This window comes from Haliotis cracherodii, unplaced genomic scaffold (assembly GCF_022045235.1).
Source record: "Haliotis cracherodii isolate W230 unplaced genomic scaffold, xgHalCrac1.p SCAF_16, whole genome shotgun sequence".
Lineage (NCBI taxonomy): Eukaryota > Metazoa > Mollusca > Gastropoda > Lepetellida > Haliotidae > Haliotis > Haliotis cracherodii.
In genome coordinates, this window is record NW_027266271.1 from 9670313 (window position 1) to 9695556 (window position 25244).

At 41.1% G+C, this 25244-nt stretch overlaps 1 protein-coding gene across 6 annotated transcripts in view; it reads left to right on the top strand.

Annotated features, from left to right (window-relative positions):
- Window positions 1-352: 352 nt before the first annotated feature.
- LOC139463806 (von Willebrand factor D and EGF domain-containing protein-like) overlaps window positions 353-25244 on the top strand; it is a 114372-nt gene continuing 89480 nt past the window's right edge. For 4 of the 6 annotated variants that reach the window (XM_071245120.1, XM_071245121.1, XM_071245123.1 and 1 more), the window contains exon 1: window positions 353-909. In XM_071245120.1, coding sequence (XP_071101221.1) covers window positions 831-909 — 79 coding nt within the window. In that variant the 5' untranslated portion in view covers window positions 353-830. The remainder of the gene's footprint in view (window positions 910-25244) is intronic. The other 2 variants (XM_071245124.1, XM_071245125.1) reach the window with 2 other exon arrangements.

Sequence of the window (25244 nt, forward strand, 5' to 3'; positions counted from 1 at the left end):
GGAACCGAAATATCTGACGCAGTATATGCCTGTATAAAAAGCTACGCGTTCAACGGGGAATGCTGAGAATACATTTTAAGTCATTGCCGGACAAAATATGGGATAATAGTTATGAGTGTTACACAAAGTCGTTTCAAAAGGAATGTTTATAACACAGCTTGCATCGTGAAAAGTTGTTACGCTCGCCGAAACGGTCTGAATCCCAATGGCCTAAAAGAAGAAAACTTGAACCATGACGAGATTCTATGGAGTTATTTCCTTTCGGTGCATTCCCCTTCGACAGTGACATTCTATATGCCATTAGCTCTGGAGGGGCTACATTTCCACGCAAATTGGCCCCATCCTCACTGCAAGGTAGAATCCTGTATACTCGCAGCCTAGAAGCGCATGTGGAAGAACTAACTAAACACGCCCACCGCAGCCAAATCTCGTGTTCTCGTTAATAAAGGGCGAGATGATCATAGCAGACGATAATTGTGATCGTCAGCCTCTGGCGGGATATTGAATCAAGAACCGTAACTCTTGTTGGTTTATCATGTCAAACCAGTTAGTCTAGCATATCGAGTGGGTCTATTCATATCGATGGTGCACTTATAAACAGACAGAGGTACAACTAGTGTGTCTGCCAACTACGACTCTACTGGGATCACTAGCTTCAGTGTGATAATGGCGATTGAATCGCCGGACTCGAAATTTAAAGCAGACGACAGACAGCCTCGTTTTCAGGAATTACTTTTTTTCACGCTACCTGTATTGTGAACTCGGAAGAAGAATCACTCTAAGTTTGGAAAGTTATTGTGATACTGTGTGATTGTGAATATTCGGGAAAAATGAAAAGGAATACGCTCACTCGTCTGTTTTGTGTGACTCTGGGATCAATCTGGATTACTTATGCCGCAGCTAAAAAAGGTAGGTTCCATTGATGAATTATGGACACAATCACAATACAGCCAGTGTCTATTATTTGCTAAGGACATATTATATCCTGAACTAGGACATGAACTAGCTCACATCGCTCCGTTCTTTGCTGTACTCCTTATGCATGCGCTGCACAGGATGAAAACACTTGCGCCACTGTTTAATGAATTTGTCCCACTCAACACTCGGTACGTTGTACATTGAGTGACTATGTCTTCTGAGAAAAAAAAGTCTTACAAAAACGCTGACGTAAACGGATTCAGATGTGTTTGCTATTCAACCGACACAACGACGAAAGAAACACACGAGAACCAAATGTTTTCATTAGTGAGATATTTGCATCCGTTACTGTCTCCCATAAACCCATAATGTTTTCCAAAACATGCCGGATTTAATTTTAAAAAGCTTCATAATCTTAATCGAATGTGACATAGACTTGTTAAAACTGCTGTGCTATGAATGACGTGAATGTGTTTTCAAACACATGTCGGATTTCATTCAATTACCTCCAAAACAAGTTTGATAATTGTTATTGAAGGAAACATCGACTGGTTGCTATTCTAACAATTATCATTTGTTTAACATCTTAACAATATAGGGTATCATTAAGCATTACCGTTAACTCAAAACCTAATTATTTCATTATCTATATCAAAAGTGAATATATTAAAGTTTACGAAGAATATGTGCACGTGGAAGTCCGGTTGCCTCGAAGATTTCCCTTAGCCCCAGTAACGTCGATGTAAAGACAACCTACATTGAACTATATGTTCCCACGATATAAGAATGAATTACATAATCAGAGTCAAACTTGATATCTTATTTGTATTTTCTTTCTTCTACTCAATGTACACATACTGACATTTCCAAGTGTGTCCAAATTGCGTGCGTCCTGATGTAATTGTGCATGCAACGCTACTTCAAAGCTTCAAGTTACTTCAGTATAAAGGAAATCCTCTCATGTTTGGTCAGTATACATAAGCATGGTCACCTATAGCTAATTGTTCTGGCTGGTTTCGTAAATGCATTGTTATCTGAAAGAAAAGATGGATTATTTCTGTGAAAGTCGGATCTTACATGCTTCCCTTGATAATATGTATACTGGACTCTACACCTTTAATTTCATTGTATCTATTACTTCATATGTGGATGGAAAACGAGACTTACTATATACCACACGTGAAAATAATGTCATTTAAACCAATGATATTGCACACTATTGCATATGTTCTGCTTTATGTGACCGGGAACTTTGTTCATAATCGTAAGCGCTAATCTCCTTCACCACATTTAACTAAAATATATTAGGACAAAATGAATTACTTGGATGAAAATCGATACCTGATATAAGTTGTTGTAAATATAGAAGTTAAAAAAGAACTTCCATACTACCGGAGTCGAAACAGGATCCATTGACCTTGGGTTCGAATCCCCGAGTCACACAATTATGATATTGGTTTACCAGTACCATATCGGAGCTCCTGTGTTTTGTCAAATTAGGAAATGTCAACGTCCAGCGTCACTCACTGTTTTCTTTCCTTACAGGGGCACGGGTCCCGAAGGCACGCCAGAAACCTATGATTGTGGGTTCGAATCCCGGTTCGCCCCGATTATGTTTCTAGGTTTGTCAGCACCATACCCGTGCTCGTGGGTTTCACCGAAGTGGTAAACGTCTGAGACCTGCATCACTTCGGGCTTTCCTCCCACATTAAGGTGACACGCCGTGATATGACTGGAATACTGTTAAAAGCGGCGTTAAACCCAACTCACTCAATCACTCTTTCCTTATAAATCTGACATGTCGTGATAGCTAAAATACCGTTACAGGTAACAGAGGATTTAACGTCGCGTTCAAGATTGTTGGACTTGTATAACGACGTGCATGTCCATGTATCTCAGTGGGCTAGCACTAAAACCGACATTATTTCGGACTAGTACAAATGTACGTCGCTATATAAGTGTAATAATCTTGAATACGACGTTGTACCCTATTTCATCCCGCCTCTATTCTATTACGTATATTCCTGATGGGTGAACAATACTGACGGTCATTGGTTCCAGACCACGTTAGCAGGGGTAGTCTGGAAGAAAAGGCACCACCTCTTGGAGATAATGTATGGAGTGAAGTCTTCGGAATTAATCTCCATTTTACCCGGAATGCTCAGAACCACCAAAAAACGTAATTTTTGTCCTGAGCGATGTTCCCGAAAATGCTGGGAAAACTTTCTCAGGTTTTAACCCCAAATATTACTTGTTCATTAGGCATGCTGGATGGCCTGAAAATTATTTGTGGATCCAAAGAAATTGTTCCATGGAAAAAGATAAGATTATGTATCTCTTTAACCTGTCGCAAACAAAACTCCCAGCAGAATATACACGGTTGGTCCTTTCATACGTTCCATACACGAGAAGTATATGCTTGATCCTTCTAGCCAATTATTTACCTAAACTAGCATGTCCTCCCATACCTCACGGTATGCATTCGAAACAACCTATCCGTCGTGCTGGTGCACTACGTGTGCATTCATCAATTCAGGAGCGCCTACAAGGCTCTGAACATGAACCCCAGCGTCTGGAGCACGTCATGAGGAGCACCGCGGGCTCTCTGGTTCAACACAAAGGAGGGTGTTATGCCATGCTGCATATGCAAGTGTCACCCCGACTTCTTTATGAAGATGAGGATGAGGAACAAACGATACCTCTGTGTGCCACATATAGCAACTATCTGGCATGAATGACCCTGATTTGCCGGTAATAATGAGAAGGGACCACCTTTACACCTTCATTCGTGGTACTAATGCACTTATTCCTATCTGTAACACCGTTTACGTTCATTCAAATATGTTGGATTTGGGATGCTGAATAGAATGAGTCATACTTAAACGCTTTGGGTTTCTTGGTATTGCCATCAGTGGATGTCAAGGGGAATTAAGTTTAAGTAAAGTGTGATATGGTAGATGATTTTACTTACATGTGCCATTACTGGTTATAGAGTCGCCATTAGCAGCATGACTAATGTCATGGCGTACAAGGGCATCTCCATAAAGACTTATCATAAGTAAATATAAGTGTCGAAAGCACTTCCATAATCATAAGATATCTCTGCTCAAAGCAGCGTCCATTATTTGGTTCCGACAAAATCATAAGCATGTGATTTGAGATTTAGGATAGGATGAGTCACACTTTAACGCTTTGGATTTCCTGATATTGCCATCAGTCAGATATTTCAAGGGAAAATTAGGTTCAAATATACTATGATATGATTTGATGATGTTACTAATGGGTGTCAATACCGCTTATAGTGTCGCAGTTAGCAGTATAGTTCTTGGCATAGCCTACGATGACACCAGAAAGACTAATAGTATGCTATACTGTAAATATACGCGACAAAGCCCTTTCCACAATCGTAAGATATCTATGCCAAAAGCAGAGTCCACTGTAGAATTCCGTGTTTATAAATCACAATCCTATAGTGACGATACCAGGCGTTCTCTAAACATTGAGCGTATTTTGCACCGGCACATCCCTCACAAACACATGCACATTTTTTCGCCTAGAACACGGGAACATATGGTAAAGTAAAATTAGGGAATTACTTTGGAAATCAGTTTGGTCAGTGATACATCAAATTTGAAATGTTTTCACATACGTACCACATGACCTTTTAAAATCTTTACTAAGGCTGTAGTAACCATAGTGATTGAGTGAATGTTGTTTTATGTCACATTCCAGCTAATATCACATCGTCATATAAATTAATCGAGTCTGGACCAGGCAAACCATCTGAAGTGACCCAATTAATTTGATCAACTCGACAAACATAGGTTACTAAAATTCATCAAATAAAGGACGTAGCTATTCAGATTTTGCTAATAGTAGTGTGCTGTTCGGTTTGCTATATCATTATTTGCTAGGTGGTAGGGTAGCCTAGTGGTTAAAGCGTTCGATCGTCACAATGAAGACCCGGGTTCGATTCCCGAAAAGGGTACAATGTGTGAAGCCTATTTCTGGTGTCGCCCGCCGTGATACTGCTGAAATATCGCTAAACGCGGCGTAAAGCCATAGTCACTAACTCATCATTTGTTCACGCCATTATATTTATGGTAAGCTTGTATTGTTTTACTCCGCTTTTAGAAGTATTTCAACAATTTTACGGTGAGGAAAACCATAAATAGGCTTCACAAGTTGTACCCATACGAAGAATCGAACCCGGGCCTGCGCCACGACGATAGAATCCCTGATCCACTAGGCTACCCCACTATCGTCATAGGGGCGGTGGGGTAGCTTACTGGTTACAGCGTTCGCTCGTCACGCCGAAGACCCGGGTTCGATTGCCCATATGGGTACAATGTGTAAAGCGCATTTCTGGTGTCCCCGCCGTGATGAAAAGCAGACGGAAACTAAAGACGCTCACAGAAAAGGAATAAAAGTGAAAAGTACGCTTGTCCATCTCAGTTTAGGTAGTGTGTCTTTTGGCATGGTCTTCCTCATTCTCCGCTGACTACAACCCCAAACCTTCTTTAAGAGCCACAATTCCTACGCTCCTCCGAGATCCATGATTATATGCACCAGACCGATTTATTCCCCTTTTGCATCTCACATTTCACGACATTATCTATCCGTATCATTTGCTTCATTCATGGTGCATGCATTTGAGATAGTTGTGACATACATCACAAGGAATCCAGGTCAAAAGAGGTGCAGAAGAGGGGAATGCTTGGATGCTGCGATGTGTGGAGGGGACGGTGGAGGGTAAATTGAGTAGAGGGTTGTGATACTGTCGATATAGGAATAGGGTGGGCGGAAAGGAATGGCAGATAACAAGAGATATACAGAGAAACATTTTTTTTAAATGTAAAAAAATGGTAACACTGATATATTTACGGATATTATTAAAAATATATACGAACTAAAGGGGCATTGAAGAGAGGGGCAGAGAAAGAGCGTGTGAGGTGCAGAGGAAGACAGTAAAAACACTATTGAATTAGAATAAAGAGAGATGGGGAGACAGGCTTCTACATTGGGAGATAGCTGAATTACAAATAGGGGAGAGAGATATTAAAAATATATAATGAGGTGTGGCTGCGAGGGATAAGTAGGTGTGTTAATAACGCAATACTGTGCTGCGCTCTGATTCAGCTATCGGTGGCCGTGCCCCCACGGTGATGTGGATGTTGTAATCACTGGGCGGGAATGATGGGATGAGTCGGGACAAAAGGGGGTAGTTTATTTCACAGCTGGGTGAAACTGACAACGACTGGATAGAAGAAGAGAACGCACAATAAGGGATGACATGCTGGGGACTGGATTACGCCCACCCTTGTTCAAAATCTTCTTTTTTTGTGAAGTGGTTCCAAGATCTTAAGCCGCGAATGGTTGGGAGCTCTAATACCACTTTTTGAGCGTGGAAATGAGTGAATGTTGCTTAAAGCCGCAAGCAGTGGTATTCGTACTAAGCTCAGAGCACTTATGCACAGTGAATGCTGCGCTATACAAATGCAAAAACTATTATTATAAATTATTATTATTACGCCATGTCACGTAAATAAACGAGCAGGTAAAGCATGAAGTAAAAAGTGACAAATACCATTTCCATAGTTAGCATAAGCAAAGATCCACACCATATGAGGTGAGGTGAAATTGGGTTTAACGTCGCGTCCAAGATTATTGCACTTATATAGCGTCGTGCATGTACGTTTGTGTGTTTGTGTGGCTGCGTGTACTAGTCCGGACTGATGCCGATTTATAGTGCTAGCTCACTGAGATACCATGCCGCAGTTTAACATGAATACCCCACTCAGACACAGTAGACTGACTCCGAGCCGACCAGTCCTTCTTTTAGCCCCTTAATGCCGAGCGCCAAGTACCATCTTTTAACGGTGAGGTGAGGTGAAATGGGGTTTAACGTCGCGTCCAAGATTATTGCACTTACATAGCGACGTGCATGTACGTTTGTGTGTTTGTGTGGCTGCTTGTACTAGTACGGACTGATGCTGATCTATAGTGCTATCTCACTGAGATACCATGCCGCAGTTTAACATGAATACCCCACTCAGACACAGTATACTGACTCCGAGCCGACCAGTCCTTGTTTTAGCCCCTTAATGCCGAGCGCCAGACAGGGTAACAACAAGTACCATCTTTTAACGTCTTTTGGTATGACGCGGCCCGGGATCGAACCCCGGACCTTCCGCTCTCCGGGCGGACGCTCTACAACTAGACCACGGAGGCGGTCTCTTTTAACGTCTTTTGGTATGACGCGGCAGGGGATCGAACCCCGGACCTTCCGATCTCCGGGCGGACGCCCTTCCACTAGACCACGGAGGTGGTCCACACCATATGAGGCTTAATGATGAACAATCAACAAAGAAATAAAAAACACGAACAGACTTAGTTTTATCCGTAAGATCTCTTACAGTTCGTGCTATTAGTAAGATCATATGCATTTTGTATTATCCGGAAGGTCATTCACAGTTCGTGTTATGCGTAAAGTCACTCACAGTTCGTGTTGTCAGGAAGGTAACATGCAGTTCATGTTATCAGTAAGATCACTTTCAGTTCGTGTTATCCGTAAGGTCACTTACAGTTCGTGTTATCCATAAAGTCACTTACAGTTCATGTTGCCCTGAAGGTAACTTGCAGTTCGTGTTATCCGTAAGGTCACCTACACTTCGTGTTATCCGTAAGGTCACTTACACTTCATGTTGTCCGGAAGGTAACTTGCAGTTCATGTTATCCGTAAGGTCACTTACAGTTCGTAATATCCGTAAGGTCACTTAACTTCGTGTTGTCCGTTATATCACTTTCAGTTCCTGTTATCCGTAAGGACACTTACAGTTCGTGTTGTCCGGAAGGTTACTTGCAGTTCCTATAATCCGTAAGGACACTTACAGTTCGTGTTATCCGTAAGGTGACTTACAGTTCGAGTTGTCCGGAAGGTAACTCGCAGTTCGTGTTATCCGTAAGGTCACTTACAGTTCGAGTTATTCCTCAGGTAAACGACAGTACGCATTTTCCGTAAGTTCATTTACAGCTCATGTTATCGTGAAGGTCACATCATACAGTTCGAGTTATCCGTGAGATAACAGATCCCTGAGGTCACTTACAGTTCGAGTTATTCCTGAAGTCGTATTCCTTCAGTTCGTATCGCCTGTAGTTGCCTGTGTACTTCAATGAGGGTCAGTTGCTGTGATACCACGTACAATCGCCCACGCAGGTGTGTATGTTTCCTCCTACATGTTCCAGTTGATGACGTTGATCACAAACTTATGACCCCCAGACACAGGAATCCAAGAACACACGCATTTCTCACCCTATCTGCCTTTTTACTGTCTGCTAACAACCCATTCGGTATAACATACATATCCAATCAACAACAGAACACCTTCCATGCGTAGATAAACATATCTTCGCATTGCTATCATCAGCTGATAGCCCTTGAGGAAATGGTTTCCATAATGAACAACCCTCCACGAGGCCAATTGCCTTGGTGCATAGGCACTTGGTTCTTTGAGAACTGCAAATGAAACTCGCCGCATAAACACTTTCTGACAATAAAATGCTCTTAAACGTCAGTCTAATTATCCCTGGTACTAACCACAGGGTCATCCCCAGGCCGACGGGGGCAGTCGGGTAGCCTAGTGGTTAAAGCGTTCGCTCGCAGACCATTTCTGGTGCCCCCCGCCGTGATATTGCTGGAATATTGCTAAAAGCGGCGTAAAACCATACTCATTCACTCAGTCACTCCCCCGGCCGACAACCGATCGAGAAGTAAAATGCAAGGTAAGGTATCATCAACTGACCCTCTGGAAACTGTACTTCGTGGAGTGTGCATATTCAGAAAATAATATTCATTATACTTGCTAGAATGAAAGCGTGATGTCAGCGGGTGTTTGCGAAAAGGCTAAGCATGGCGATCAAGGGGTAAGCAAGGCTCTCAATTGGTAAGGCAAGGCTATGAATAATAATCATCAAACGTATGAACCTTACGAGACGGCAAAACAGAAGATGAATTCAGGAGAATGTTGTATGAGCGATTCGCTGTGCAGAGTTGCGTCCCTTTGGCACACCAGGAGCCTATGGTCGTGGGTTCGAATCCCGGTTCGCCCCGATTATGTTTCTAGGTTTGTCAGCGCCAAACCCGTAGCTTTGACCAAAAGCGGTAAACGTCCGAGACCTGCATCACTTCGGGCTTTCCTCCCGCATTAAGCTGACACGCCGTGATATAACTGGAATACTGTTCAAACTGGCCTTTATTCAAGTCTGACACTTGCATGGGAAGGTAAGAATGTCGACATACAGATTGGAAGGAGAAATAATTCAAAGTGACACCTTCTTGCATAGAGGACGATAGAGTAAAGTCAAACTTTGGTGCAGATAGGGAAGAAATTTGTTTCTAATAATAATTCTAAAGAAGGGAAACATAAGTTGTAAATACAAGACTTGACTCCCAAAACATTCTATTGATCCGTTCGATTACATAACATATAAACTGCCAATTTATTCCTATCTTTCTCTAAGTACTTAGTCTAGTTCCCATGAAAGCATATTTCATTAAGTGTACATTCTTTACGATCAGTATCAATTTGATAGCATTTGATCCAAATGTAAAGTTAATCATCAACCTACATGTACTTCTAAATACGTTGTAGTCACACCTTACACAGACTATTGGCAACTAGCTAAAGAATGATTTATGTAGATGTATGGAGCTTCGGATATGCTATTGACTACACATCACCATTAAGCATAATAAAGGAATTATAGCTCATGCATTCACGCCAGACCACATTCCTGGCCTTGTTTGTGTATTAATCAGAGTCCTTTATTTGTGGATTGTACTTCATCACATTGATGTAATGATACAGACGAATGTGGATTATGGTAATAGGATTACTTGTTTGTAGTTGTGTGTGTCTGTGAGCGCATCTTAAATACCAAGCATATGGTCTCCGGCGTTGACGTTATATACAGTATATTTTCTTTCAAACGAGATTAAATACATTTTGAATACCTTTAACTATCTTAAGTATACAGATGGAAGCGAATGAGGGAATAATGGAAATATAGGGAAATAAGTTTTACTGTCAGTGCATTTGAAATATCGCGCTTACAAATTCAACACATCAGAATCAAATGTTGAGATACGTTTCTATGCATTTCCAGCACGTATTTGGTAGGCTGGTGAGGTGAGGTGAAATGGGGTTTAACGTCGCGTCCAAGATTTTTGCACTTATATAGCGACGTGCATGTACGTGTGTGTGTTTGTGTGGCTGCTTGTACTAGTCCGGACTGATGCCGATTTATAGTGCTAGCTCACTGAGATTACCATGACGCAGTTTAACATGAATGTCCCACTCAGACACAGTATACTTACTCCGAGCCGACCAGTCCTTGTTTTAGCCCCTTAATGCCGAGCGCCAGACAGGGTAACAACAAGTACCATCTTTTAACGTCTCTTTGTATGACGCGACCGGGGATCGAACCCCGGAGGCGGTTTTGGTAGGCTGGGAACTCATGATAGCATACCAGTTTACTGTGTCTAAAAGCTGTGTTCCCTTATTCATCTCCATCGGTATATTTGTCCAACATGAGTGAACCCACACAATGGATAGTTGATGTGTCCATGTGTCTCAGTTGCTTTCTAAAACACTATACTTCGATACCGAGATGGGCATTTTATGATTAATGAAATAACATCGTTACTCTCTGATGAGTGTGTAATGTTATTATGTACTCTCTGATGAGCGTGTAATGTTATTACGCAGCGTGAGAACAACTGTGTATGATTCTCACTGATTGAGAATACATCGCACTACAAAAATACCACTTAATGGAAACACTGAAGGTAGTGAGTGAGTGAATGCTGTCTAACTCTCAGTCGGCAAAAGTCCAGCTATTTCACAGCAGCATATCAATAACAGAATGTCTGGAACTCTGGAACGGGAAAACCAGTGACTGAAATCATGAACAACGATCCACGCCAGCGGGTTGCATTGATTACACGCAGTCCGCAATTTCAAAGAGCTTGACCACCCGATCTTTAATACAGTCGACTCTTGCAACAAGCATGAGGTATAGGGTCATTCCAATCCGGAACTTTTACAGGATCGACTTCTCGTCTCAGAGCATGTACACCAGAAGAAGTTCATACTTCACACTGAAGATAGTTGTTCCAGAAATAGACTGAAACGTATGCACCACTGCTTCCAAGAAACCTTCCGAAATCTCTGGCACTGGATTCCTGACAGCGTTTTGTCATATTTGATTTGATTTGATTTTGTATGCTTTATGTTTGGAATCTGTGAAATGTGTGCTTGTGATGAAAGTCTGACATACCTACAATGGGGATTGGGGGTGGGGTGTTTGTTGTGATTTTCTGGGGGGTAGGGGGGGTGGGGGGGGGGGGGGGGGGGGGACGGTGGATCTTTTGGTTTTGTTAAAAACAAAATAAGCTTTTCCAGTAAGTGCTAGAGAAAGTCACGGACAGAGGAAGATAAACTGGATGTTTTGTAAATTTTTGTGTTTAGTTCTGTTTCCTCTGAGGTCCCCAACAACCTCTGCCGGTCGTAAGAGGCGACTAAACGGATCGGGTGTGCAGGCCTGGTGACTTGGTTGGTTGCGTGTCATCGTGCTTTGCTCATAACATGAACATTATATCCAGACTCAATTATTTACAGACCGTCGTCATATGGCTGGAATATTGCTGTGTGCTGCGTAATACCAGATACAAACGCGGATGTAAAAGATACTCTCTGTATTGATGCGTTAAGCTTGATGTACGTATTCTCTTAATACCCTGTTTTGGTCCACGGCTACGGCACTGAATACTTTGGCCTTCTATACAACTGCATTCCCCCTAGCACCTCGCCCTATCCTGTTACATAAAAACCTTCTGTGGTTACCGACTTTTTCACGTGGATTTGGAGAGAGGTTCAACATTGTTTAACCTTTAAACATAAAGAGGCAGTATGCTCCAGGCGACTCCTTTGATATATATTAAATCAGACAGAAGGTATCTTATTATGTGCAGTAGTGTGTTTCCAATTTAACCGGATTATTTACCACAATCTACGAAGATTGCACAAGTTGTTGGGTGGCATTTTTCCACGCACTTAAGCATGCTAAAAGAAAATTCAAGACTCACAAAATGGAGAGACCTTATCAGACGAATGCAACTCAGTACACAGGCAAATATATGCAATTTGTATAAAGAGGAATAGTATGAGTGTGCATTATATTGTGCAAAGCTGGCTTATATTGGAGAAAGATTGCTAGGTATCGACACTATGTCTCCGGCTTAGGATCTACTCAAGTGCTACAACTGTAGAAAAGGGAACTGAATAGCGAGGGCGTGCTTTCTTTCCAACGATATGGGGTGTAAAATCCATCATGGTGGACAACCCAACATTGATCAACATGAGATATGTCTAAAGCAACTACACGCTCGTTTCATGCTCCGTAACACGCCACACAGAGCTCCTTATCTCACCAAGAAAAGATTTATGAATAAACCCTCAATAACACTATTCCGGTCCAGCAGGGACGAGGCAGCCTTTGTCGTCTACTTTCCTTCCCACAAGGTTTAGTTCAAGTTACGCCTAGACTTGATTATGATCTCATTCTTTAAGAAATAATCATATCTACGTTCATCCCAAAACTGAAAATAAAATAAAAATAAAAATATCAGCTTCAATGGGAATAATTTATTTCATTCTACCTCAAATACACAATTGCACTATTGTGACTATTTTGGTTCAGGTGTTTGGTTTATCTTTTTAGGGCACTGTCATGGATTGCACCCCATCAAAATTTGGCATCATCAGTAAAGACCTTCTGGAACATATTTTCGTATTATGTCAATCTTTGGTGGAAATGACAGATTATAAGCTCTGAAAACAGACTCGAACCAGTCTGTCTGTGATTTCAGTATGAGAATCCTTCGTGTATAGAAAGGTTTTCTTTTTTAAATTTTTGACAAGGCAAATACGAGTACATCTAGGTATGATTTATAGATGTCCCAAAGATCATAAGATCACCTTTGTCATGCAAATACCTGTCACGGTCTCTTTGTGTTCAAAGGTAAGCCTCATTTGATAAAACGTCATATGCATATGTTGGCCTGTGTTATGACTTGTACATGGTGGAGCCTGTTATTTGTACCGTAGAATAGGGAAGTTGATTCCTGAACAGGATGATTGAATGTTTCACACTGTTAATGTCGTATTGGTGGTCCCTGGGTGCTCTCTTCTTGTTGATTTGTTCACTGACTGAATATCCGATATCGAAATACGTGACAAGACGCGAGTGAGTGAGCGGGTTTAACGTCGCTTGGAACAATATCTGTTCTATCTGGACGTCTTTGTCTAATAGAGGTGGAACCCACACTGGAGACATTTGACGTTTACCACTTTGATGAAAGCTACGAGATAGGGATGGGTGCCGACAGGCCGTGAATTAGTGAGGCGAACCTGGAATGCCACAACACGTCAAGCGCATCCGGGCATGGCTAAGTGTCGCAACTCTGTACAGACACTTGAAGAGCTTTACACCAACTTTTTAACGACAGGAAGGATTTCCTATGTCTCTTGAACCATTCAGCCTGTCATAATTGCTCACTGAGAAACTACTCTTTTGATCATAAGGAGTAAGGCTCTAATGTACTTTACAACCTTAATTTGTGTCAACATTGTTTTCGGATTGGTTATCTTCAAAATCAAGCTTGAATTTTAATTGGATATAATAACGTTGAAACACTTGACTTTCGTATGTCAGATTTTAATCATTGTCGGTGTCAATATGTTACAAGTGCTGCCAAGTGGTTTCATTGATCTACAATTACCAAATACACGCGCGGTCAAATCCTGAGAGTTAAGTTCAGTTCACCAGATTTTCCAAATCTTTCATTTCTTTTTTTTAATAACAACTGGCCAAAAGGAATTAGAAGAGGTAAAGTCAATATGTGTTATATCCATGTGGCATACGTTCGATCACAACGTCATTATTTACAAACGCGGGGTGCATTTATTTACTTTCGCTTTATGAAATCGTAGTGCTACGAGTAGACTCTCTGTCTCTCTCTCTCTCTCTCTCTCTCTCTCTCTCTCTCTCTCTCTCTCTCTGTCTCTCTGTCTCTCTCACACACACACACACAGAGACATGTCTGCAGTTAACGTTGAGACCATCTCATAGACTGCGCTTAATGTCGCGAAACATGTTTATCCTTTTTTCAAGAATTCACTCATAGTATTCACCAGTGTTCGAAATAGATGCCTATTCGCGACCCAAACGCCAGTGCTAGTAACATTTCCGTAATGCTAGTCTGACTGTCTAGTTGAAAATTCAAGTCAATACAATATGCTTCAACGAATGCTGAAGTTAAGGCGTCATTATTTAACGCCAAAGTCTGTTGCCACTTTGTTTGCATTTCGTAGTTCATCGGAAAAGCCACGCGAAGAAGTAAACTGGGTTTTTGCTGTACACTATTTATGTCTGATATGCATGTACATGCCTTATTAGTGATGCGTGTGGAAGTCTAAGAACCACCACAAAAGTTAGACAAACACACAGTACCAAACAGCCAAGCACCAGCACCGTTGTTTAGCGCAATGGTCTCAAAATATAATGATTAAAAATACATTAAGGTTAAGACAAAATATGAATGCAGTAGCCATAAAGTAGGGCTAGTAAAATATGACGAGGGCCTGCAACAGTTTTTGTTCACAGCCCTCCTCGCCAGTGAACTAATTCATACAGTAATATTCACCATATATCCCTAATATATATCGACGTTCATGTTTCTTCTGTGAATGCCACCAACACATCGTTAACGTACACCTCGTCTGTTATGAATATATATCACCAGCTGTCCCTATATGTGTAATTTACTCTAAAATAATTTTAATTCAATGATTTTAGTCCCCTGCGGTTCGAAATTTAAAGTTCACGTCAAACTGTCCCTGTGTCAAGATGAAGTATCTCTCAATCGATCATTCTGTGAAGCGTACACACTCGGCAGGGATAAACAATGCTTTTTTACCCGAGCGATTACAATGGTCAATATATCATCTTGTCGTGTGTGGCGAGGATGGGGGTATGGAGGGGTGGTCATGAGGTACACATCACACGCTATACAGACAGCGCAAACATTATTGTTTGCGGTTATTATCTCCCGCCCAACGAAGTTAGCGGGGGATATAGAAACGGGCTCCGTCCGTCCGCCCGTCACGTTTCGTTTCCGGAGCATAACTCATAAACCGTTCAATATTGTTTCATCAAACTGTGCAGGTCTGCCAGGTACATGCTGAACTGGTGCCTTTTGCTATTGAGAAATTTGTGAATTTTTTATTTTTTACGTTTCCATGGCAACAAGGTGGACTTAAGTCTTGTGAGGGTAGGGTTCGTTTCCATAGCATAACTCATAAACCGTTCAATATTATTTCATCAAACTTTGCAGGTCTGCCAGGTACATGCTGAACTGGTGCCTTTTGCTATTGAGAAATTTGAGAAATTTTTATTTTTACGTTTCCATGGGCTGCGGGTGTACCGTTTGGGTTAAGCTGCATCTACATTGAAATTAGAGCATAAACCTTAATTGTATCATTGGGAAACTGTTAGCACAGTAAGTGCTAAGACAAGTTTACCTCATACGTTAAAATTAGGATTGGGGCGAATACCTGGTGTCGTCATAGTAATTTAGTATACAACGATTCGCGTATTTTATATTTTGTCACCTTGTCTAATTCCCTTCATGTGAGCGAGACAAGTGTATCCTTAATTAGCAGACTTTTCACAGGCAACGAAATGAGTGAGTGAATGTTGTTTTATGCATCACTCTGCAATATATCCGCTACACCACGAAAGGCTTATAACGACAGTTCATACTCCGACTCAGGCTAATACATGTGTGTTGGCGTGTGCAACGATCAACACTTGTTCATGAACTTCTAGGTGACACATTGTAATCACATTATCCTCGTTGGTCGACTCCTACAAGGATCCGTTCTGCCCCGTTGCACATTTAATGTGATTGACAATTTGCCTGTGCGCTGATGGTACACTTTGACAAGGAAACCTTAAGCTTTTGTCGTTCATGAAACGGGACAGGTTTACAGGGTAACTCGTGAAAAACAATACACAATTTGGGAGATTCTTTTAATGCGATATCTTATGTCCAAAATTATATTTTTTATTGTGCTATTCTCAAGGTAATATACAATAAATAAAACTAACAAAACCATTTCCATAATCATAAGAAATCTCTTCTAAAACAGACTCCGCTGTACGATTCCGACTATATCATAAGCATGTGTTAATGAACCACTCTCAAATCGTGATGACGCAAGGTGGTTGCGAACAATATGTTTGTTGTTTAACACCGCACTCAACAATATTCCAGCTATATGACGGCGGTCTGTAAATAATCGAGTCTGGACCAGACAATCCAGTCACTGACATCATGAGCATCGATCCACGCATTTAACATGCATCAACCAAGTCAGCGAGTCCGACCACCCGATCCCGTTAGTCGCCTCTTACGACAAGCATAGTCGCCTTTTACAGCAAGCATGGGTTGCTGAAGACCTATTCAACCCCGGATCTTCACGGATTGTTCGCGAACAAACAAATGCACAGTTTTGACTCCTTGCGGAAGGCCGTAAGAAGGTCATTTTTTATACTCATGGAGCTAACATATACATATAGTGTACACTCACTAGTATACTTGTCATCAGCGTGTGGATAATATCATAGCGACATTTACAAGGAGTTGAAAACAACATAAATATACCGTGTGTTCCACAGCATATACTGAGTGACTTAGTGTCAACAATATTCAAGTTGCATCATGGCGTGCACATATCAGATTCTTGTGGAAGGAAAGTTCGAAGTGATGCAGATCTTAGACGTTTACCACTTTTGTGAAACCCACGAGCACGGTTATAGGTGCTGACAAACCTAGAAACATAATCAGGAGATTGGGATTCGAACCCGCGACCATAGGTTTCTAACGTGTTCAAGGGACACGACTCTGCACAGTTAATTGTGCCTCTTTTACATACGGCATGGTCACCTGTGCCCCGTCAGTTTAATGAGGGATGAAAGCCGTACCATGGATCTTTCAAAACCCAAGCTTCAATGATCAAATCAACCAAAGGGGTAAAACAACACTCTCCACGGCTACAAAGCTTGCAAACACGATCTTGATAAAATGACGTAATGCACATGTACCCAAATCACGTGGCCGGTCGGGTAGCCTAGTGGTTAAAGCGTTCGCTCTTCACGCCGAATACCCGGGTTTGATTCCCGACATGGGTACAATGTGTGAAGCCCATTTCTTGTGTCCCCTTTCGTGATATTGCTGGAATAATGCTAAAAGCGGCGTAAAAACATACTCATTCACTCACTTACAGACTCACTGTTCGTTTTAATTCCGTACTCCTTGAAAACCTGTTCTTTCAGGAACTTCAATAACTCAACGCGTTTCTTTGCTATTATTTTTCCTTCGGGCGGTGCCTGTCAGGTGTACTGAGGTATATTTACTGAGACAATACTCCCTGCCGTGAAGGCAATGGCCTTCAGAGATAAGCAAAACGATCATATATTTCCAGATGTTCACTCAACTAGTTGATGTTTCCCAACACTGGGAGTAATCTCTATGGCCAATACGTGTCTGTATGAAAAGAAGGAAAATATTCATCCCATTTGGCCTGTTTACTTAACCAATCATGCATTTAATATTTGTACATAACTGGTCGTTAGTGCAGAAATTCAAAATAACTTGTCACATTTAATTTAACGGCGTATGCTTCGCAAGTATTATTACATCATAAAGATGTATCTGATAAGGCCATTATAGATATGAACGCTTGTGTCACTTTATATATTCGGCGTAAAATTCTTAATCCCCCAGTAAATAAGTTTGTAACTCATTGCTATCCTTCCTCCGTTTATCATAATGTATTTCCGCTAAAATGTAAAAAAAAATAAGTTGAAAGAGTTGATGTCCTGAAGGTGAAATATGTTTTCGTTCCGTTTAAAATTTTATTGAACTAAACTTAAAGCTGTTCACGATATTGCAATTTGCTGCATCTTCCATTCGAAGTTTAATTACAAACCCGATCGTCGGCTTATTTTGTCAAAGATTGGATTGGAGCGGTTTTTGATAAACACGTTTCAGGTTGAAATGGGAAAATTTATCATGGCCATCACTGAATAAAGACCATCAACACAAATCAGCTTTGATGTTTTCTCATGAAAAACTACTCAAGAAATTCTTCTTGTCATACATGGTTTGGTGAACATCATTGTGTGTGGTCCTCCACACTGCTTGGCCTACTACACATCAACACCAGTGTTAAATTGTTTCGGCTTGCGTTTAAAAGGCCAGGTGTTAAATAATAAATATAAAGATACGTTGTTTTTTAAAATTTATGTCATTTAGTCACTCCCTGTTTTTTTGTGTATATGTTGTTTAACGCCGCACCCTGCAATATTAAAGTATATTCGCCTTTTACGACAAGCATAGGTTGCTGAAGACCTATTCTACCCCGGATTTGCACGGGTCTCACTCCAAGGTAATTTTACCTGATGTTCCTGTCGTGTGCTTTTAGTTTAGATAAGTCGCTGCTTTCTCGACATTAATCTTTGACTGTACCAGAATTTTGTATGAGGGAATGATGGCATTTTTTGACACCTGAACAACATATTCAAGTTTTAAATGTTGGGCTTTAGGCTGTAAGTCGGTCGTGAAGGCACGACAAATTCATTTAAGGCAAGCCGAATGGTCACGGAAAGGGGCGAGTGGTGACGGAAGGGTGTCACGGTATCAGTGGTACGAGAACACGACACATTTTGTTGCATATCGAATCATATCCAACCGCATCGTGTCTGTTCAAACAGCTGGTCTCTCCTCAAAAGGGGGCGGTCGGGTAGCCTAGTGGTTAAAGCGTTCGCTCGTCACGCCAAACCCGGGTTCGATTCCCGACATGGGTACAATGTGTGAAGCCCATTTCTGGTGTCCCCCGCCGTGATATTGCTGGAATATTGCTATTCCTCAAAAGTCTGTGTTGGTTTTATGATACCAAGCACTACATGAATTCTAGAACTATCAGTAGCATTCGACACGGAAATAGGGGAGTATTTGTCCTGATCATGACGACAAAAAACATCCCGACACATGTCGTGACGTACAATGTAGGTATAACGTTTACGTCCTTAAAAAGGGACCACCGCGTTTAGCAGGAACCTACTGTCATGTATTCTGTCCAGACCCTCGCTAGTCGCCGTGGCGTAGTTGTAAGACCAGGAAACACAGTGCAACCGCCAAGTTCACACTCCCATTCCGGGCCGGTGGGTTAGTCATGTTGGTTGGTTGGTTTGTTGTTTAACGCCGCACTCAGCAATATTCCAGCTATATGACGGCGCTCTGTAAATAATCGAGTCTGGACCAGACAATCCAGTGATTAATAATGAGCATCGATCCACGCAATTGGGATACGATTACATGCATCAAACAAGTCAGCGAGCCTGACCACCCGATCCCGTTAGTCGCCTTTTACGACAAGCATAGTAGCCCTTTACGGCAAGCATGGGTTACTGAAGACCTATTCTACCCCGGAATCTTCACGGGTCGGGTTAGTCATGTGGTGAAAGTGTTCACGCATCACGCCGATATGTCACCTGTAATGATACTTCTGGAATATTGCGGAGTAGAGACTTACTCACTCACTCACTCACTGTTACGTCATTACAAGTAACCCAGGTCTGCGGCCCTGGTTACTGTTTAGTCAGCAATATTCAAGCTCCATGTATATCACGGCGTTGTAAACGAGTATGAACCAGGTACAATGGTAACATGATGAATACCGACCTCCAATGCCATTGCAATCACAACCCGTTCACACGATGCAATGAAGTCTGTAAATAATCGAGTCTGGACCAGACAATTCAGTGATTGCCATCACGTGTATCTACACAATTGGGATACAATGGCATCAAACAAGTCAGTGACCCTGACCACCCGATCCCGTTAGTCGCCTCCAGCGACAAGCACGAGTTGCTGAACCTGGGTCTTTAAGCTTATACCCTGTGATGTGTGATTTAAAAAGTGTCTAAAGCTGCGATAAAGCCCATGTTATTCACTCATTTGTATAAAAAAACCCTTCTCATTCCATGTTAAAACTAAAAAAAAGTCGGGTCATAAGGAAAGATAACCCTCAAGTTTTAAACGCTTCAAAACTGTTGCAAAATAATTTGATGCCTACCGTAAAAAATATCGTCCTCGCCATTTATTATTCCATAACTTCACACACCCAAAACCACATCAACAATCTGCGTCGGCAGAGTCGTTTTACGATAACAAAACATGCCATGCATGTCAATCTTTCTTGAGGAAAGCGCATGACACGAAAACAGCGTCCGACAGCTGCACAATGCTTTAGCATAGTGGTGATGGACTTGTGTTGGTCTTCATCTCGAGCAGCGACTGTTCAGTTTCTGTAAGATGTGGGCCATGGTGACTAACTGTGGTACAAGTTGTAGATATTCATTTCGTTTATGTTAGTACAAGATACACGATTTTAAAGCACAAAAATGAAGAATCCGTAAATATAAAAACACCCTGGCGACATGACTTAAAATGTAAGTTTGACTTTCACTCTCTGAGTTAAAAACACCCTGGCGACATGACTTAAAATGTAAGTTTGACTTTCACTCTCTGAGTTAATTAAATTTCTTCTTTAAGATCAACTGGTTTAATGTGAGTTAAGTAATTCCTCATTGGTTACTCCTCATAGTTATGCGGCGGTTACTCTTCGTGGTTATGCGGGAGTTACTCCTCATCGCCAAACCCTATTCTCGTTATACACATTTTTTTATATTAATAATGATAACATAACGGGGGGGGGGGGGGGGGGGGGACACCTGTCCATATCCTTTATTGCCGTCATCCATCACACATATCAAACGCTGCCTCCTTGGGGTATGTTTGCTTGGAGGCCTCATCTGTTTCATGCATGAGATTTATGCATACAGATTCAGAGTGACAAAAACACAAGAATGTTAGCATTCCCTTCATGCAATATTGCAGCAGCTCCAGTCTTTGTCAACATTTTGAGGAACAATCGAGCATGCTCTTTCTACAGTTGTGGCTCAAAAGACGTGCTATATTGCATAAAATTATCACACCATAGTGTATCCAAACCTAATTTCTCCTTGATAATTCTGACAGCCAAAAGCGTTTAATTTTTATATAATTTTAAAAAGACCCATTTTACCGCCGACTGTGCTATGTAGTACAATGGGCTCTTATGATTATTTTTTGTCGCTTCAAAATGTGTGTTCACAAGACTATGCCTGTACACTCAGTATTGTTCTTTTAAATTAGGTCCCTGCAGCATTCTTAACATAAGTGCACGCAGCGATGTGCAGTATGCTCTCAAAGTACCACCCGGAAGTACCATGAAGCCGGCATCCATTTTCTATCGATGCCATGGTAGTTGTCCAAGGAGCTAAATGAAGGTTACATCACGGGAAGGAACGGTACATCATGCAACAGACAGTGAAACACACAGCAACATTAAACAGACTTTAGGGTGTCTGCATGTTGCCTACATGTATGTACATGTGCATGTATTTAGGCTATAAGGTAATGTGATGTGTAACGTTTATTTGGTATTGGCTAGACTAGAATCACAGATTGATGCAATCTCATTAAAATCAGATCTTAGTTCTCGCTATCGCTAAACAAAGATCTGAGGACATCCCATTACGGGTCACGTCAGACCGACCTTGCGCCAACTTTGACTGACCAATGGAATGACCAATCAGAAGGCAGCTTTCTCGTGCTTTACGGCACTAATTTCAAATTGGTGACTACGCTTCGAAACATATTTTGACTCATTCTCGATTATAAATTTGAAACCTTAACAAAAGAACATCCTGGAATGGCTAATAGATGGTCTAGATTGTATGGATTCAGCCGTTGAACCCGTAACTATTGTTCGGAGTTAAGGTTTCGAGGTTGCATGCTTAGAAATCACATTCCGACTGTCACTTTCATAATCTGGTAAGCGATGCTCTGATTGGTCGGATGAAAGGTCGTTCTGACGTGGCCCCTAATGGGATGTCCTCAGATCTTTGTTTAGCGGTATCGAGAACTGAGGTCTGATTTGAATGAGATTGAGATTGATGTGAGATGACACAGAATCGACGGTGCCGATATCTCTTTGGGCTGTACCTGGTTCGTGCTCGTCTTTAAGCATGACACAACTTGAGCGTTACTATTCCTACAGACATTGTAGGCAATATGTTACCAATGTGAATTTATAAAAGTCAGTTTGGTCAAGGTCATGGTTCCATACAATGTTGCATCATTGAAAACACTCATGTGTTCTAGACTGGTCTTCTAGCGAGGTCAATCCATGTACAGTACATCTGGTTTGTGTCTAAATACAGGGGCCGACTGAAAATGGCAAATTGCTACTGAAATCTTGAACCTTTTGTCATGATCAGTTTCGGACAAGTTCATAGGACTGATTATCTGCCCCTATTTCTGCCTATGACATGACCGCTTGCAGCAGTATCACTGAAATGAATGAGAAATGCCGAATCTGTAATTAAGGAGAAGTTCTGATTATGAGCAAGGCTTTAACCATTTGTTTGTTTTCATCTGAAACCCCTGAAACTTAGCATGGGACGAAGACGAAGACCAGATGGGGTTTAGATGAATGGTAAACTGGGTTGTTGCATAGGGGTGGACTCATATGGGTAACTGTATGGGTTAGTATAGTAGATGGACGCCCATGCGTTCCAGTTACAATTTCAATTCAGATTTAACCTAATCAATTGATAATAGTGTATCAATGTTGTGATTATTGTATTCAAAAATCATATTTTAGTTTTCCTCGGCAGACATTGGCAGTTTATCTTATTCCTCCAACAAGTTTAAGTTTGGTCATCATGATCACTATGCATGAATGGGTACAAGAACGTCCTGTGCTGTGCGGAGCTTCACGCTGTGCGGAGCTTAAGATGCTGTGTACTTAAATGTGCTTTTCAGAATTAAGCAACCTTTTGGGCGTCAATACCTTTATGTATAAACAAATAAAAGTTTAAAGGAGTGAGATCAACCATTTCGATAACTTGATAGTTTCTGACTAACACAATACATTCTTGTGACGATGTACGGTACCGGGAGATTCTCAGTTGTCAATGGTCTATTCTCTCCTTAGCTCGCACTACCGTAACATCGACATATTTTTTATTTATATATTTTCCTCGAAGTTCGATTTGGCGAGGTTTCTCAGTATAGTCATAATGTTTGTTGTTTAACGCCTCACTCAGGAATATTCCAGCTATATGACGCCTGTCTGTAAATAATCGAGTCTTGACCAGACAATGCAGTGATTGACATCATGAACCGGCGATACCTCCCCCTGCACGTTCACATACAACTGCAAATTTCTGTTGTGAAAGAAGCTGGCAGTTTATATTGTGCCTTCAACAAGTTGAAATATTTGAACGCGTACGTGCGATTGCATGTTAACGAGAGTACGTCGTGTGTATCTATAGTTTAACCAGACATGTTTATAGGTGTGAAACAGATCTACAGGAGCTGATGGATCAATTTGAAGATGAAATAGTGTGTAAATAGATAGTCTATGTCCCGGATGTTTAAAAAGGTGGTATGTTTTAATTATGCTGTTTGACTTCAACACGTAGATGGAAGAGTTTGTAGACATGTAGCAACTATAAAACTGTTCTTTATTTCTGTTATGGAATAGTGGTTTGGCACTTACAGGGAATGCGTTTTGCATCACTGTGTTTTCTAAAAGAGAGATCTAGAGCCAGGATTCAAAATTGATTTTGCTGAACGTCAAATTCTTTTATGATTTAATTAGAACTGTTATGAAATAAAATGTGTATTTTTTTATTAACAGGGCGGTGGGTGTAGCCTTGTGGTTAAAGCGTTTGCTCGTCACGCCGAAGACCGGGGTTCGATTCCCTACATGGGAACAATGTGTGAAGCCCCTTTCTGGTGTCCGCCGAAGTGATAACACTTGATATTGCTAAAAACGGCGTAAAACCAGACTCACTCATTTATTATCAACGCTGACCAGTCAGCATAGTGTCATTTTATTCGTGGCAGTATGTTTCCACACAGATTGTTCACTGGTCAAGGCTTCCCAGAACGACCTGTGGAGCCACTCCCAGCTGCTGTGCACCAATGTGTTGGTATTGATAATACAGTATTTTCTACCTGTGCGATCTCGTTCAATTAACAGCTGGCCTAATGAAGATCTCTAGAATACTGCCAATAGTGGTTTATCGATATTCATCAACTCCAGAAAAAACACACACGTCCATTGTGAATCAAACAGGTGATCTCTAAATTGTATTGAGTAGTATATATGAACCACAGGTAGTGAAATTTATTATTAAAATATCTTCTAAGGATGGTTACTACATTAAGTGCTACGTTATAACGATCGTGTAACGATAACACTTTGCATTCAGGAAAAAAACATACAAGAATCAGTTTTAAACATCCTTCTATTTTTTACATGTTCACAGATGAAATTCCGTTAAACATTTCTAAGTGTTTTATTCAAATCTATAACTGTACTCCTTAACCTTCACTGTAAGTGTATGAGAAACTCACGCCAACTATCTTCTCCGTTCTTTCTCCTCCTGCAGCATGTAGATGTCCATTTTGTTATGCCTTCATGGACGACTATTCTCGCAATCTGCATTATTTCTTCTTGTTTTGACATTGACTCAAACCCGTTACAACCCAACCATGTAATTACACCAAAACACACATGCTTCCAAATAAAAGAGCTATTTTCGGAGCGCTTTGAAATTTCTCATCAAAACCGTGAGAAATTTATGTTGCGTTCTTCGGAGTTCTTTGAACATAATCTTTTCAAAGATTAAAAAACATGTTTTAATAACATAGCCACCAGTTTGATGTAGTTATGAAGAAATCAAGGTAATTTTCACTTTAGGGATAACATAGATGTTCGAGTTATGTTTTGACCTGGCTGAATCATGTAATGCAGTTTGGTAGAGCGCTCCCGTGATTACTTTGCGAGTCGCATGTTGTATACATTTGGTATGTAAAGGCCAAGCAGCAACCGGGAATAAATACCTGCATGTAATTACTGTTCCATGGTAGCCAGGGCATACCTGGTTAATTTGAACAAAACGTGCATGGAGACCTCATTGTGGTCTCGTTGGAGATGTGTTCGCTCACACACTATATTTGAGGTTTATTTCGTGGAATGACCAACCCATTCGTGTAATATTTTAAGCCCATTCATTTTTTC